The sequence below is a fragment of the Salminus brasiliensis genome, chromosome 3, assembly GCF_030463535.1.
Source record: "Salminus brasiliensis chromosome 3, fSalBra1.hap2, whole genome shotgun sequence".
Lineage (NCBI taxonomy): Eukaryota > Metazoa > Chordata > Actinopteri > Characiformes > Bryconidae > Salminus > Salminus brasiliensis.
In genome coordinates, this window is record NC_132880.1 from 3,251,478 (window position 1) to 3,267,006 (window position 15,529).

The 15,529-nt window shown below is 43.5% G+C and overlaps 1 protein-coding gene across 1 annotated transcript in view; it reads left to right on the forward strand.

Moving 5' to 3' along the window:
- The first annotated feature begins 3,053 nt into the window (after positions 1 to 3,053).
- The window catches only part of wnk4b (WNK lysine deficient protein kinase 4b), an 80,542-nt gene continuing 68,066 nt past the window's right edge, over positions 3,054 to 15,529 (forward strand). The window contains exons 1-2 of the mRNA XM_072675188.1: positions 3,054 to 3,227; positions 4,726 to 5,536. Of these exons, the coding sequence (XP_072531289.1) occupies positions 4,835 to 5,536 (702 nt within the window). The 5' untranslated portion in view covers positions 3,054 to 3,227; positions 4,726 to 4,834. The remainder of the gene's footprint in view (positions 3,228 to 4,725; positions 5,537 to 15,529) is intronic.

Genomic DNA, 15,529 nt, shown 5'->3' on the forward strand with positions numbered 1-15,529 from the left:
GGCCACTGGTTGAAATATATACGGGAGTTCTCATAACGCTCAACATGCCGTTGGTTTATGTATAAAGTCCCGCCCTCCAACAAAAGAGCTAATCAGCTTGCTGGGTTACACTGAGCCCACCTCGACGTGGAGACCTGCGCTAGCGCAGTAGCCAGAACAAGAAGAAAAATCAGGGTTTTTGTGGATTTCAGAGCCGAACGCTACAACAAACTATTCAGGATTTCGGTTAGATCGGCAGTGTTCAGTATTTTCGAGCCTCGTCTTGTGTGACTGGAAATAACTGCCGGGCGGTGTTGCAAAGCTGGCCTCTGAGTGAACAGATGGGCCTATAGGGCCCTTCACAACAGAACTGTGTTTACTCTGGAAATCAAATGGTTTCCAGGTTCAGGTTCATGAAATCTGAGATCAAACCAGTAATTAAAGTAATGTAATTAAGTTACGGTAAGATACAGTAGTAGTAGTAACACTGTAACACACAGTAAAGCGTATGATGATGCCTGATAAATAATGAGATGGGAACGTTAGGTAAAATCTTTGACGTAGACCCCGTCATCAGAGGCAGGGGCAGGGGGCAGAGCCAACACCTGGGCAGAGGTTGGGACCAAATTGATGGAGGTGGGAAGGAAGGAGGCTGGTGATTGGCTAAAGAAAGGCGAGGCTACATTAGAGTCTCCTGGTAGAGCTTTCATTATCATTATAAGATATGGGGATAAACACAGTGCTCTCCGGCTTATGAACCTTACTGAGCAGAATCAATCTCTCACAGATGTCTAGATAATAAAGGCTACAGGACCGTCATTAAGAGTCAAAAGTTATTAACTTATTAACCGGACTGGATTCATGTTGCCAAAACAATGAGCAGAGTTAATGTCCAACCCTGTACTTACAAGTGCCATGTGACTGTTAAAGGTATAAGATCTGTGAGGAACTGTTGGAGGTTCTTCAGTTTAAGGCTGTGGAGGAACCTTCAGGAAAAGGTTTTTAGAAGATAACGGGTTCTTGAAGGTTCCTTAAAGCAGCTTGAGTGGTTCCTCCACAGGTTCAAACCTCCAAAGGTTCCTCAAGGATCTTATACTTCTAACAGTGTCCTTGATCTTGTCAGTCAGGAACCAGTGCATTGCCTCATTGGCTCTGAGGCGCAGAGGGTCCAGAGCCTACCCGAGATCATTGGGCTTAGTCTATTACTATCTAGAGCGAGGTGTTCTAGCCTGAAGACTAAAATCCCCTTCTGATGATGTACATGTGGACATAACTATGTCCAATCTAATGAAAGAGCTCAGCTACTTACAGTAGCACTCATCGCTGACACAGATGAGCCAATGCACACACACACAGCTACTTGTCTAGTCCCTGTAGAGAAGAAGTACTGCCAATAGAATAGGACTCTATTGAGCAGAGAACCCTATGAAGCTATTGGCTCCATGCTGCCTAATGCCAGGCGTGGGCTAGAGGGCTGTAGAGCCACAGCATTGAGCTGTGGAGGAACTGTGGAATGATGCATGGTGGAGCTCCATCCAATACTTTCTGTCATGCAAAAACCTAGTATATGCATTTTTATTGGTTGTTGATTTTTTTCTGATGTGATTATCTGTCTTTTTTATATTGTGTAAGATTTCACAACAAACGGACCAATAGAAATGCTCCGAAATGACCTGGACCTTTTTTTTTCTTCTCCAGTAAAAGTTACCATTTTGTAGATACGAGGTTTCTGCCTGACAGTGACTACATTAAGAAGCATCCAGATGGTTCTCTGTGTCATCAGAGGTCTATGTAGGACCATTCCTTACAGCTTGAGGGGCTTTATGTAACCCCCTTCTTATCTCAAGATTTCCAATCACCATACAGAGCTCTTTGTGTCATTGCAGTAACCGCATGGCTCTCTATGGCTCTCCATCCCAATCTCAATCAACTGCTTTGACCTACTCAGTGATCCGCAGGTTGCCCAGCTTAGCGGCGTCCTCAGCTGACGTTTGTGTGCTGGTGAACACAGTCTGGCTACAGGCCAGAGCTTACAGCTACATGATGTACAGACTGAACTCGAGTGGCCTGCTTGTGTAGAACACACACAGTGTCGGTTGTTGAGCTATATTAGTCAGGCGTGGGTAACGTCATCTCTCTATTGGTAAAGGAGGGTCTTTATTTTCCAGCAGGGAGCTGGAGAGTTACTGAGAGCCCTTTATTTACTCTACCTGTCTTACACCTGTACTCCCACATTCTGGGTTTTATATGTAACGCTAATGATGGTTACATTTGGGCAGATCTACAGAGAATAAGCTTTATTTGGGGACTATTTTGCCTTGCACCCTTCATGCACCCTTCATGTCTCCTTCCACCATTGATTTCCCCATGCAATTTTCCTAATGTTTATGGACACCCCCCTGCACACATTGCTGACACATGTGTAGATGTGCACATGCAAACAAATACAGCTTGTCTAGTCACTGCAGAGAAGTACTGCCAATAGAATAGGACTCTCTGATGAGCAGATGGCAGCTATTGGCTCCATGCTGCCTAATAATGCCAGGCGTGGGCTAGAGGCGTATAAAGCCCCCCAGCGTTGAACTGACTGTGGAGCTGCGGACGAGCTGTGTTCTCTGGAATGATGGATGGTGCTTCATTCAGTACTTTTGGGATGAGTTAGGGGATCATCCTGGCCTTCCTTCCTAAAATTTAGGAGAATTTCATTTTAATTAAATTTTTAAATGAGCAGGTGTCCCAATACTTTTGCCCAGTCAGTGCAGTACGTTAGTGAATGGATTCCACTGTAAATTGTGTAGAGTAAGGAAGAGGTAAACAACTTCAGAGAGAGAGAGAGAGAGAGTGTGTGTGTGTGTTCAATGTGATGCTCGCTCGACCTTTGATGTTTTTACTAGTCTTGCCTTGGCTAGCTGAGTGTCCTGCAGCTTGTTGTCCATCCCACAGCAGCTCACACCATTGGAGAGGTGCCTCACTCGGAAGGGGGAGGTGTACACACGCAACACACACATATACACACACGCTCTCTCTCTCGCTCACACACACACACACACACATACACACGCACGCGCGCTGTCAGTGTCAGACAATCCACAGCTAAGAGAGAGAGAGAGAGAGAGAGAGAGAGAGAGAGAGAGAGAGAGAGCACGGCTTAACCAGAGGAGTCCACTGGAGAGGCGATCATGTAGGCGAGGTGCTCGCTGGACAACGACCATTAACCTGGAAACTGGAGTCACTGGGATTCGTTAATGGTGAGCGCGCGCTTCGTTCAGACGTTTCGACTCTGAAAGCAGGACAGTAGCAGGAGAGGTCGCTTTGCTGGTGGAGGTATCAAGCTACAGTCCTCTTTAGAGGTGCTTTACCTCTCCGGAGTCCCTCAGAAACAGCTGGTGGCGCTTCTGACGTGTAGCTCGACGTGTAGTTCATGCAGATACGCGTTACGAGGAAGCCTGTGCGCCTTTAGCGATGGTTTATTAAGGCAAATCTATGGAAAGTGCTCAAATACTTCTGATGTTTTCCTTTACTCGTATTGTAGCTGTGGCATATGCTGCTCCTGAGATACTTCCCTCAGGAATAGGGCTTTATAAACATTGCATAAAGCTTTGAACATTATATTGTACTTTATAGTAAACCTATCCATAGTAGATTACTGAGGGCAGCCACCTGAATTGCTGAATTGCTGGCCATCGTTTAAATCGACACCTGATAGATTTAGGTCGCTTATATAAATGAACCGAGTCTATAAACTGTTTATAAACACATTTGCACGTTAATGTTTTGCATATTAGCCTTATTCGTCACTTTAGGATTACTTTTCTCCTCAAAAACAAGCTTTTATACGCTGTTTATTGCCCCGTTTGTTGGTTATTGTTTCTATTTTAACTTTAGTCTTCTTTATGATCATGATTTTTTCCTCAGAAATGATCATTTATATGGTTAAACTACGTTCATGTACATTGTTTATATGCCCAAAAAGCTGTAAGATCTTCAATATTTAATTTTAGCACTCTTGAGAGCTACATTTTCTTCAGAAATGATCATTTATATGGTTACACTTAGTATATGTACATTGTTTAGATGCCAAACATGCTGGATAGTCTTCTATATTTAATTTGAGCACTTTTCATAGTTACATTTTCCTCAGAAATGATCATTTATATGGTTAAACTTAGTATATGTACATTGTTTATAAGCCAAAAATGCTGGATAGTCTTCTATATTTAATTTTAGCACTCTTCATAGTTACTTTTTCCTCAGAAATGATCATTTATATGGTTAAACTAAGTACATGTACATTGTTTATAAGCCAAATCTGCTGTAAGATCTTCAATATTTAATTTTAGCACTCTTGAGAGCTACATTTTCCTCAGAAATGATCATTTTTATGGTTAAACTAAGTGTATGTACATTGTTTATATGCCGAAAATGCTGGATAGTCTTCTATATTTAATTTTAGCACTCTTCATAGTTACTTTTTCCTCAGAAATGATCATTAATATGGTTAAACCACGTATATGTACATTGTTTATAAGCCAAATCTGCTGTAAGATCTTCCATATTTAATTTTAGCACTCTTCATAGTTACTTTTTCCTCAGAAATGATCATTTATGTGTCGTCTCTGCTGTTTCCCCAGCCTGTAATGTATCTGGATGTAAATGGCCCCTTTAGATTCATGACCTAAATGGTAGCTTAAAGTAGCTAAATGTTTCCTACTGATGTTTTATGACTTTTACTCCCTCATTCCGCAGGAGTTCGCATTGCTCCCAAGCTGACTTCACCTTCAGCCAGGCTGTGATTATGGACTAGCTCGAGCTTGTGTGGTAAAGCTCAGTCTGAGGTGCAAAGCTTCCCAGCATCATGTCCCAGGCGCAGGTGGACCTCGCCGGGCTCGGCTTCCCCCCGTTCCCCCCGGCCCGGGACGCGGCGGCGGACTCCTTAAACTCTTTCTTCCCTGCTCGCCTCCCTCCTAGGCGGCGGAGGCACTCGGCGAGTTCGCGGAGAGGCACCGGCTACCGGCGGGGCAAAGCCGCCGGAGAGAGCCCTGCGGCCGGCCAGCTCAGCAAGACGCTCTCGTGGTCCGCCGACAACATCTTCAGCGAGGAAAGTAAGAAGGAGCACGAGCCGCTCGCGAGCTCCAGTTCCAGTTCGAACTTGCATTCGAATTCGAATTCCAGCTCCACGTCTAATTCGAATTCCAATTCGAATTCCAATTCGAATTCCAATTCGAATTCCAATTCCAATTTGAACGCAAACTCAAAGTCGAGTCAGAACTCGTCCAGCCCTGGCGCCGAGTCTCCCAAGGCAAGCACAAGGGCGCCTGAGGACGGCAGCACGGACTCCGAGGAGGGCAGGAGGAGCAGCAGCAGGAAGAAGGAGGAGGCGTTGGAGACAGAGCGGGAGCGCGAGAGGGAGGAAGAGGTGGAGACAAAGGCCGTGGCCACTTCACCGGACGGCCGCTTCCTCAAGTTTAACGTGGAGATCGGACGCGGCTCGTTCAAGACTGTCTACAAGGGGCTGGACACGGAGACCACCGTGGAGGTGGCCTGGTGCGAGCTGCAGGTAAGAGGCCAACCAGTATGGACGAGGTCAGCAGCAACACTGACCTCTTTGCTATAATCCCCTGCAGTGATGTCACTACTTTTTTCGGTGGGGGGCTTCACTGGACCCTCATATAGATACTGACGTGGTTGTACACTCATGACTCACGGCCTGACCTGTAGTCTGTCCTGCAGAAAAAAGCTGGTCCAAAAAGATGGTCTAAGCTGGTTTTTGAGATCCACCAGTATCGACCAAGCTGGCCAAGCTGGTCATACGGGTGGACCAGTATGTTCATGCTGGTCAGCAGAAACTTGGTCGTGCTAGTCATGCTGGTCGAACCCCTGGTCGACCAGCTTGGTCATACTGGGTGACTCATGTCTTGATGCTGGTCATACTGGTCATCAAGCTTGGTCATATTGGTTGACTCACTTGTTCAGGTTGGTCATGCTGGTAGATCAGCTAATCCTGCTCCACCATCTCACCCTTCATCAGTGGTCAGGCTGGATATTTCTCTGTGCCAGTCCTCTCTCAACTGAGCATGGACACTGATCTGTACAACACAGCTGTTTTACCTGCATCAGTGTGTCGGATTACAGCTGGACATCGATCCATTGAACTCCTCTAGGCCACCTTCAGAAGCATGGCTAGACCTCCATACTCTATAGCGTTGTGTTTTCCCTAGGCTTGAGTCACTATGGCAGCTGATTACTTCTGCTCCAACACAACTGTTGTCCAAGGCCAACTGTCCTCAATGACCCCGTTTACAGTGTCTTGACCTCCTTCTGGACGTGGTGTACACCTCGACACTTGGCGTTGCAAGTATCTGGATTGTATCCTGAATACGAGCTTGCAACCACATGCAACAGACATTAGTCTTACTGAAATCAGATTGCTGTGTGGGACGGAATATGCAAATTAGCTCGTTGCACTGCAATTATTGCTGGTGTTCGGGTTGGAATGGGAGGGGTCTTGGTTGAGACCGTGCTATGACAGGGCTCAAATGCGACTCAGATCAGACCACCTCCTGATCTGGTCTAAATGAGTCTTGGGTGTGTTCACACTTGCGGTTTTGTGAGGTTCGGCCACATCCAGATATAATCTTGATCCTAGGAGTAAACAGGGTCAGTGTGTGTATGGGATCTGTCAGGTTTGGCTTTAGATATGCTCATTAAGACTCCATTCGGACATTGACGGCATAATTATCCTACAGAAGGCCACCAGTGGTATACCAGTATGCTCCTGTTGATGCTGATAAATGTAATAAATATATGATATTTATGATATTTAGTCCAGAATACACAAAATAAAATTGGATTAAATGAAGTGAGTGAGTTTTTCCTCACATATGGCAGGAATAATAGACTGGAATCTTATCAGATGGGACCGTTACATCAGTACAGTCATTGCTGGTGCACTGACTGTGAAAAGGAAGTCAGGTGTTAGATAGGCCGCTGTTAATTTATTGGTAATATGCTAAGCCAAGATAAGGAGGTGGGTCCATATGCCTGTTGTGTATCTGACTCCACGCCTGACTCAGCTCATGACAAATAGCCGATGAGCTAAATCTGATCGAAGGGAGCGAAGGGAGCCTCAAGCCAGTGTTGGTATAGTGTTCCTAATGAAGTGCTCAGTGACTGTATGAATCAATACATGAATAGAAGATGGCATGGTCTGTAGTTAGTCTGGAGGGTGGATTAGATGGTATCCACCATGTCTGTGATATGCTGTCTTCCTGGGATAACTGAGATTTACTGGCTTCTGATCTGTATGTGGAAGAAAAAGCAGAAAATACCCCGTTTTTTTGATCATGGCACAATATCCCCCGGATAATCCTCATAGGCTTGACCTTTAGTTTGAGCCATGGGTCAGGCGAACGTACAAGCTTACAGCTCCAATTCTCTGGCCTGATCCCCGCTAATCTCTGTTTTCATTGACGACGGGCAGCGCCAAGCATCAGAGCCTGGGGTTTGAAGGCCTTTCTGCCATTGGCAAAGGCAGTGATAGGCTGTAGATATTTGGAGTTCGGGCTAAGGGTGGAGTTTGCATGACCCTGTTGCAAAAGTATTGAAACAGGACACCAAGCCATGACATGAACATGAGACGTCCATGGAAGGGGAACCCTGGTGACAAAAACTAGTCCTTCTGTGCAGCCTTTGACAACGTCACAAAAGCATGGACTTCAAGGAGCACCTTTAGGGCTCAGAGCTAGACCTGGGACGGGGCCTAGGCGTCTGTTTTCTAGATTATTGCCCAGAGCACTTATTAAGGCTCTGCTCTCAGGTCTAGGGGAGCCGGGTAGGGTTGTATTCCGCTGATCCGCCGTGAGCCAGAAGGTGCTATGATTTAGCATCTCTGACCATGTGCTTCATATTAGCTGCTCTGTGATGCAGTGTTGCCATCGGTATCATGTGTTGGTATTTCTCCATTCTGTCCTGGAGCCCAGCCTGCGCTGACAGCTCCTGTGGAGCGTGCTCAGTTATAGCTACATCCCCGGCTTCTCCAACCTGTGCAACATGAGCCTCCTCCAAACCTCCCAGAGGCTCTTCTGGGTCGCAGTAAACAGCTAAAATAGGCTGGTGTTTGAGGTCACAGTGGGTAAAAGTGTGAAGTGTGACAATCTGTCAGGGTCAGGGTTGTTTCTCTAAGACACTGGAGACTGAATGTCTTTTGCAGCTTTTATAATGTTCTTTAATTATATCAGAACATTATGACCACCTAGTTAGTGGCTTCTGAGATGCTGAGATTACCCTTCTTGCACATTGACTGCCTCCCAATGGGCAAACAGATGGTGCAGAGCAGTCAACATGCCTCTGTGGACCAGCTAACCTCTGTAATGAACACCTTCCATCATCACTATTGTCATCCGAGCCAAGGGTGGTTACTCCCACTATTAGGTAGGTGGTCATCATATTCTGACATGACTGTAAATAGATAATTATATAATAAATTCTTTGGGGAAAGGGGATCTTTGCACACCTCCAGAGTTTAGTCTTAGAAGCATCACAGCATTTTCTTATTTTTACCATTGAAATCATCCCATTGAAACACATTCAACGATGTTGAGGCCTGGACTCTGTGGCGTTCAGACCATTGTTATGGGGGCAGCATCAGCTTGATCAGAAGTTCTTTATCTTAGTCTGTCTGTTTCCTTTCCTCAGTAAATACTTCTTGATTAGGCCTGCAGTGTTCAACGTCTTCTCTGTCTTAAAGATGAAAGCTTTAAATGTTGTTTATTTGACAGCACGGTTGTTAGGGATCTTCAATTTAATTTTTTTCTTTTTTTATCTATCCATTCTTCTTAATCTTAACCTGACAGTACTGTGTGATTACACTTCACCAGTTACAAAGCTGGTTTCCATTTCCATCCAATGTGCATTCTATATTAACCCTTTAAGCAGCCTATGGGCTGCCGGCGGGCTGATTATCAAAGAATAGCCCCCACCAGTTTCCACCAGCAGTAGTACACCTTAGTGTTAGTGTTATAAGCCTTGCAGTGTTAAGGGATTACCATTTTTTCCAGGTTATTTTGATGTCAAAACTGGAGAAAAACATAGAGTTGGTCTTTCTTTTCTTTCCTCTCTTTCAGTATTTGCACCACATTAACATATTAATATATCAGTGGATGCCAATAACTTCTCTTCCACTTATGAACACATAGAAGTCTGGATTAGACATTTAAACACATTTTCTGTACAATTTCTGAGCTCGTTTCATAATAAACCATATGAACAAACTGTATGAAAAGCCATTCCGAGACATAAGTGCCTTGAGTGATCCATGAGAGTGAATGAATGGGAACAGGAGGCCTTGTAGCTTTCAGTTATCCTCAACATGTACCCATTTACCTAAAACTGTTTAGCCTACATGGGATTATTAATAGGCAGACACATTCCTGAGTGGCGCTTTTGGCTGGTCCTTTGCTCATTTCAGAGTGTGGCATTTGCTCTCCATGGACTCCCCGTTGAGCTAATCTCCTCAAAAGAGAAGGATGTTTATTTTACCCACAATGCTGTGGTTAATTAGCTCGGTAAATTGTTGGCCAGCAATAAAGAGCTTCCATGGTGATTGTGCCTCGTGGCCCCTCCCCAGGCCAGATTCCCTTCTACGAAAGCGAGGCAAAGGCAGCCCGGAGCTTAGCGGATTTAATGGGATTGACCGAAAGGCTCTGCTCAGTGGTGGACACACGGCCACTGACGTGTAGTGGAGATCAAAGATAAAGAAAGCTTTGGCCCTTGATGCTCAACCCTGCTGTTGCCATGCCTGACACCAAGGCCTTTCCTGCACTCTTTAAAAAAGGCTTCTTCAAGGGTTCTGTAATAAACAGTGACACCCAGGAACCATTTGGGTGCTTAAATGCTTCTGTGCCTGGTTAAAGGGTTCTTCCCATTCCTTGAAAAAGGGATGTAGATGGTTATGTTTAAGGCCTTAAAAGTGGTCCTATGTAGCACCAAAAATGGTTTCACTATGGTTACGAGTCAAAACCCCTTTTAATAAGCATGCAACAAATAAAACAGAGCCAACTTCAGCAAGAGCTGATCTCATTAAGTCCTTTCAGCCTGCTCTAGTCCCTTATATTGCATATCAAAATTAGCATCACCTTTTCCGAAAATATCAGAAAGTATCCTTCTGCAGATTAGCAAGTGGCCACCATTCCAGCTTGTTATTTCCATTAATAACAAGAAGCCTCACTGATTTTGATGCATTTGCTTGATGTGAAGAACTTATCGATCCAAAGTGCACTCTGGAAGAAAAAAAACATAGCGCATCCAACAAGAAACAAAGTCTTGTGCATTTTTCATACAGCATTAACAACAAATCACAGATCTGTTGATGTATTTTACGGTGTGCAGCATGAATGAACATGCATATTCAAACCGCTAACAAATATTTCAACATTTTACCTCTTGGTGGAATGGCCACTAGGGGGCCTGCGGAAAAAAGTCACCTTAAAATTACAATAAAAATAAGAATTAGACAAAAGTTTCTAATACGTGTACTATAATTGTACTAATACAATTAAGTTTCTAATAATTCTAATACGTGATAGCAAAGTAGAAATATAAACACTCTAACTAACTCATACTCATACTAACTAACTGGGGTACAGCTAATAACATTACATCACATAGTGAGAAAAATGGCCACTCTCAATATGTGATTTATGTTATTAGCTGTACTGCACTTAGAATGTTTATATTTCTATTCTGTCATCACTTATTAGAACTATTAGGCAGACATTTTTGTCAAATTTTTCTTTTTATTGTTATTTTAAGTTGACTTTTTTCCGCAGGCCCCCTAGTGGCTGTTTCTCCCTAGATTTGTTTCAGGACTAGAATCGTGAAACGTAGACTTCCGAGAACACATTCCTGTGAAGATGATTTCTGCTCATCCTTTTTTAACACATTCATTAAGTGCGAGCCATGGTGTCCGTGTCCACTTTTCGTCTGCGCTGGGGATGAGGGGTGGAGGGGTTAGCATGCCAAACGGTTCTGGCATGCCGTTGTCATGTCTGCAGCCATTGTTTAAAGCCTGAGCGCATGACAGGCCTGAACACCAGCCCCTCGGTGAGGGTCACAGGCTGCTGGTGGAATGGAGAGTTCCACTAGTTATAGTTCCACTAGTTATAGACATGAGTGGTGACCGCCTGTCCCTGGGGATGAGGCGGCACTGGGAGCGAGGGACGGAAATAGATATGTGCGTTTATGTCTGAGCTTGTGCAGCAAATAGTCTCCAGAGAACATATTTGCTTAGATTTAGCACTTTTACCATCATCAACTTATATACATATAGACCTCAGAAGACATCTGTAGGGTCATAGGTGGGTTTGGATAGTAAATACTATGGCTGTATTTGTGTTGTTGACATTGCGACCTCTATCCATTCTCTAAAAATGCAAAGAAATTTACAAGTCTACAATGAAGTCTCTACGATAAAGTATTTCGTCCCAAATCCACTCTGAATGACTACATCTCAACTTCTTCTTTATTTATTGACCTTCTGTCCAAAACATCTGGCTGTGTCAGTAACGTCTATGCCAAAAGCCTCCAGCTTCTTAATGGTGGAAAGTTGCTGGCAAGTTTTGTGACATTTGGACAACCACTCCCTTTAGACTTGAGCCACAGGTTGCAGAAAGAGCTTCTAATGCTTAATGAAGTACTTCAGAAACAAAAAGTTCACATGGCTAACAGTGAGCTACTGTTCTATTATGGAATGCCAATTATCCAACAGTCCAGCACTAGATTTTCTTAGTTGTTGATGAATAATTACATAGAAAGTATACATATTGCATACATTAACGTAAATATTGCTCATTTTAAAATTGTATATAGGGCTTAATGATAATTTACATAAGTGTCATTCCCTTAGGATGCAGAAATGTAGAAAAGCTCCCTTCTTATAGGATTGCTTCAAAGGAAAAAGACTAACATGGCTAACAGTGAGTTGTTGTTGCTTTATGGGATGCTAAGGAAGTGCAGCACTACATTTAGTCAGCTGTTAATAAATAATTACATAAAAACATGCCCATATTGCTCATTTTAAAATGCGTATGAGGCTTAAAGATAATTTACATAATTGTTAAACATGCATAAGTTGAACTTGCAAAATAAATAGTCTCTTTTAATTTTGCTTTGTGCCCCAAAACCCACAAGATATACCATATTGTGATATTTGTGTACTGATATCTCTTTACTAAGGCTGCAAAAATTAATAAAAGCTTTTAGAAACCAGTTGAAGATAATCTAGTTCTGACCTGCATTTGCTATTAGCAATGTTAGCATTTTTAGGCCTTGTGCTCTGACGTAGAAGACTAAGCTAATGCATCTTTTATCAGAGCTGGAGGAGAGACTCATAAACACTTCCAGTTGTCTTATTGTGATCCTGCCTGGACGTTGAGCACCTTGTTAGAGATTGTGAATCAAAAGTTTGAACTGTTTATTATTTATCTGCTCTTCAGTCATGCCTTTCTTCAGTCCTAGTGGTCAATAGCAGAAGGTCAATAGTGGTCGGTCACGCTGTGTAACGTGGAAAGATGTCATCAGCATTGTGATAAAAGAGGATTAGTAACATAGGTGTGCAGGGCAGGAGTGGGTCGGCCCTACCTGGGCACACACTTTCTGAATGGTTTCCATCTTATCTTGCATTACAGCCAATAAGGACACACATATTAGCCCAAAACCCTGTGGACTACTCTGTGGACAGCCACAGTGCTGACTGGAGCTTTTGCCCCATGTCACCTATTGTTATCCACCAGCCTACTTTCTCATTCTGGTCCAAGTCTTTTAATTGAGCTGGTTCTCACACTGAGCAAAAACAGTAAGAGAACTCCCTGTGCTTGAGTCTTCCTTGGAAACGTGAACATGTGCAACAAGAGCAGCTGAGGATGTGTTGTGAAAGTGCTCACAGATGGCCCTCAGGAGCGTCTAACTGATGTGTGTAATAGGCAGGCTGTCAGGAAGGCTGAAAGACTTCCTTGCCTGTTCTGCATTTCTGTTTCCAATGACCTCTTGACCTTAGGAATTAACTCAGGATGTAGTTTCTGAATGCCTATGTTGACATCCAGGGGGTCGAAGATCTTACCACTAAGAATTAAGATTGTCAGCATGTGTTTACCTTAAATTAGTGATTCAGTTCATCTTCACAGCTGGAAAACACGATTTCTGGTGGTGATGAGATGCATATGTTCTCAAATACCTGCTTATTATCATGTGGAACAATAAACACTTGGTTTATATGTATTGTGGAGGGTACTTTGAAATGTAGGCTTTTTAAAGATGACATGGTGTACCCCTTTTTTTAATTAGTCAGTCGAAATACCTCATGGATCCAGCACCAAGAGCACCCTTCGCCCAGTCTAAGCAAGTAGCTAGCTAGCTAACATTTACTTCACCTTGAGTTCACATCTCTTCATTTTTATTGTAGCCCAAAAAAAAACCTCACCTCACAACCTGACAATTTTGACCTTTTTTGGAAAACCCTGCAAAGGTAGTGGGTGGAGCTATTCAGGTGGATTCTAATGAAGCGGCTTGTGATGTTGAAAGCTGATCCAAATCTGAACGATGCGTTGAATGCCCTATTTTCTGACCTGGGCAGCCCAAAATACACTGGGTTGACTGGGTTGTCGTATTTCACAGTGTGTGGCTTTCACAATTTTCTGTGTGCCCCCTTTTAAAATTAAATAATTGTATTCTTTGTAAATCAAAGCTTTTTTCTAAATGACTTTGGTTCAGGTTCTGAGCAGAGCACTTCTGCTAATGCCTTAATACTGAAAAATGCACCCTTTGGATGTATTCTCAAAGTCTGAGTAAGGGTGATTTTGTTTTCATTATCCAAAGCTTAGCTGGCTGAACCTCAGAGCTGCAACTGAGATGCTAAGAGGCTTGTTACATGACTGCTTGGTACACCCAACCATACTTACTGCAGCTTTGTTGGTGAACACCTTAAAGCTAATACACTAATTAATATCCGTAGTGGTTATTTTTTTATTTGAGTGCTTATTTGTTTCTTTTTAAATATGTTTTAATGACTATTTCAAAATACACTACATGGTGCAGATGCACACACACAGCTTGTTGAGTCCCTGTAGAAAAGTATTGCCAATAGAATAGGACTCTCTGGAGCAGATAAACATGACCATATTATCACCATGCTGCTGCCTAATGCCAGGTGTGGGCTAGAGGGGTATAAAGCCCTCCCCCAGCATTGAGCTGTGGAGCAGTGAAAGAGCTGGAATGACTCCATCCAATACTTTTGAGATAAGTTAGGGAGTTGGGGATGATGAGGTGGGGTGGTGATCATCTATCATCCTGACCTCATTAACATTCTTGTTGCTGAATCTAGTAACAAAGCCTTCTTCCCTGAACAGTGGAGACAGTTACTCCAACACAAGCAGGCTATTTTTGTAATCCTCTTGATTCCGGAAGAAACAATGAATGAGCTGGTGTCCCAATACTTTTGTCCCGTCCGTTATTTGATCCTTCACACTGGTGCAGTGCTACTGTACGTTCTGTAGGGGTTTGATCTTGTCACTTCCGGTCATTTTAGCACTGAACGTGCTTCCTCTGAACTGATCATGTTTCACATCCTGTGGACTGAATGCCTGAATGCCCAACTACACTTTTGACCTTGAAACTTTCATGAATTACTACAGCAACGCCATAGAACCATAAAGAACCATGTTGTAATTGAGATGTGGCCTTTACAAACAAGTTGTTCATCAGTGGCATTGCTCAACCATTTTAGTCTGGTGTTGCAAATGCATTGGCTACATCCTGCAGTGGTACCTGCCAGGGAGGTCCTCAAGACTGCAGCATCTGAGAAACCTCATACTATATAATCACTCAACGAGTCGACACCACTTACCCTGAAGAACCAGATATAACTATAACTCATTAAATCTGTGACTCTCTCTCCTCTCAATCCAGGCCTACAGACCAGCAAGCAAGTCCTTAAAGACCTTTTGTTTGGTGAGATGCTGTAAGAACCCACCTACAGTAAAACTGCACAAACAACATTGTTGCAACCTGTACCTTTTCAGAGCGATCCCCATCTAATCACTAGCTGTACACCGCCTGAATAGGAGGCCAGCTGTGAGAAAAATGCACCATGATTACAGACGTACAGGACTCACCCCAGGTACTCTGTAATGCCTTTAGGCTATTTTGCGTCGATTAAGAGCTAAGTCTGGTAACGTGACCCGAAGGTGCATACAAACACGGGCACACTGTTGAAAAACTGGTTGAGGAGAACTCTTAGCTAGTCTCAGCCACGACCGGGAACACATCTCCAGCCTTAAATCAAACAGGTGTCATTACACGTCAAGACAAATGCATTGTTTAACAGGCACTGCAAGTTTTAATGGCTCGTCTCTTGCCATGTTCCTCTATTAAAATATGCCTGACATTTCACTGTGTATTCCTCTGCTGCGGGTGACATTCCCCAGACACCCCACGTAGATGACAGCAGATCCAGCAGAACTAGTAATGGAAGAACAAGCTCCCTGATGTCGTAGACACA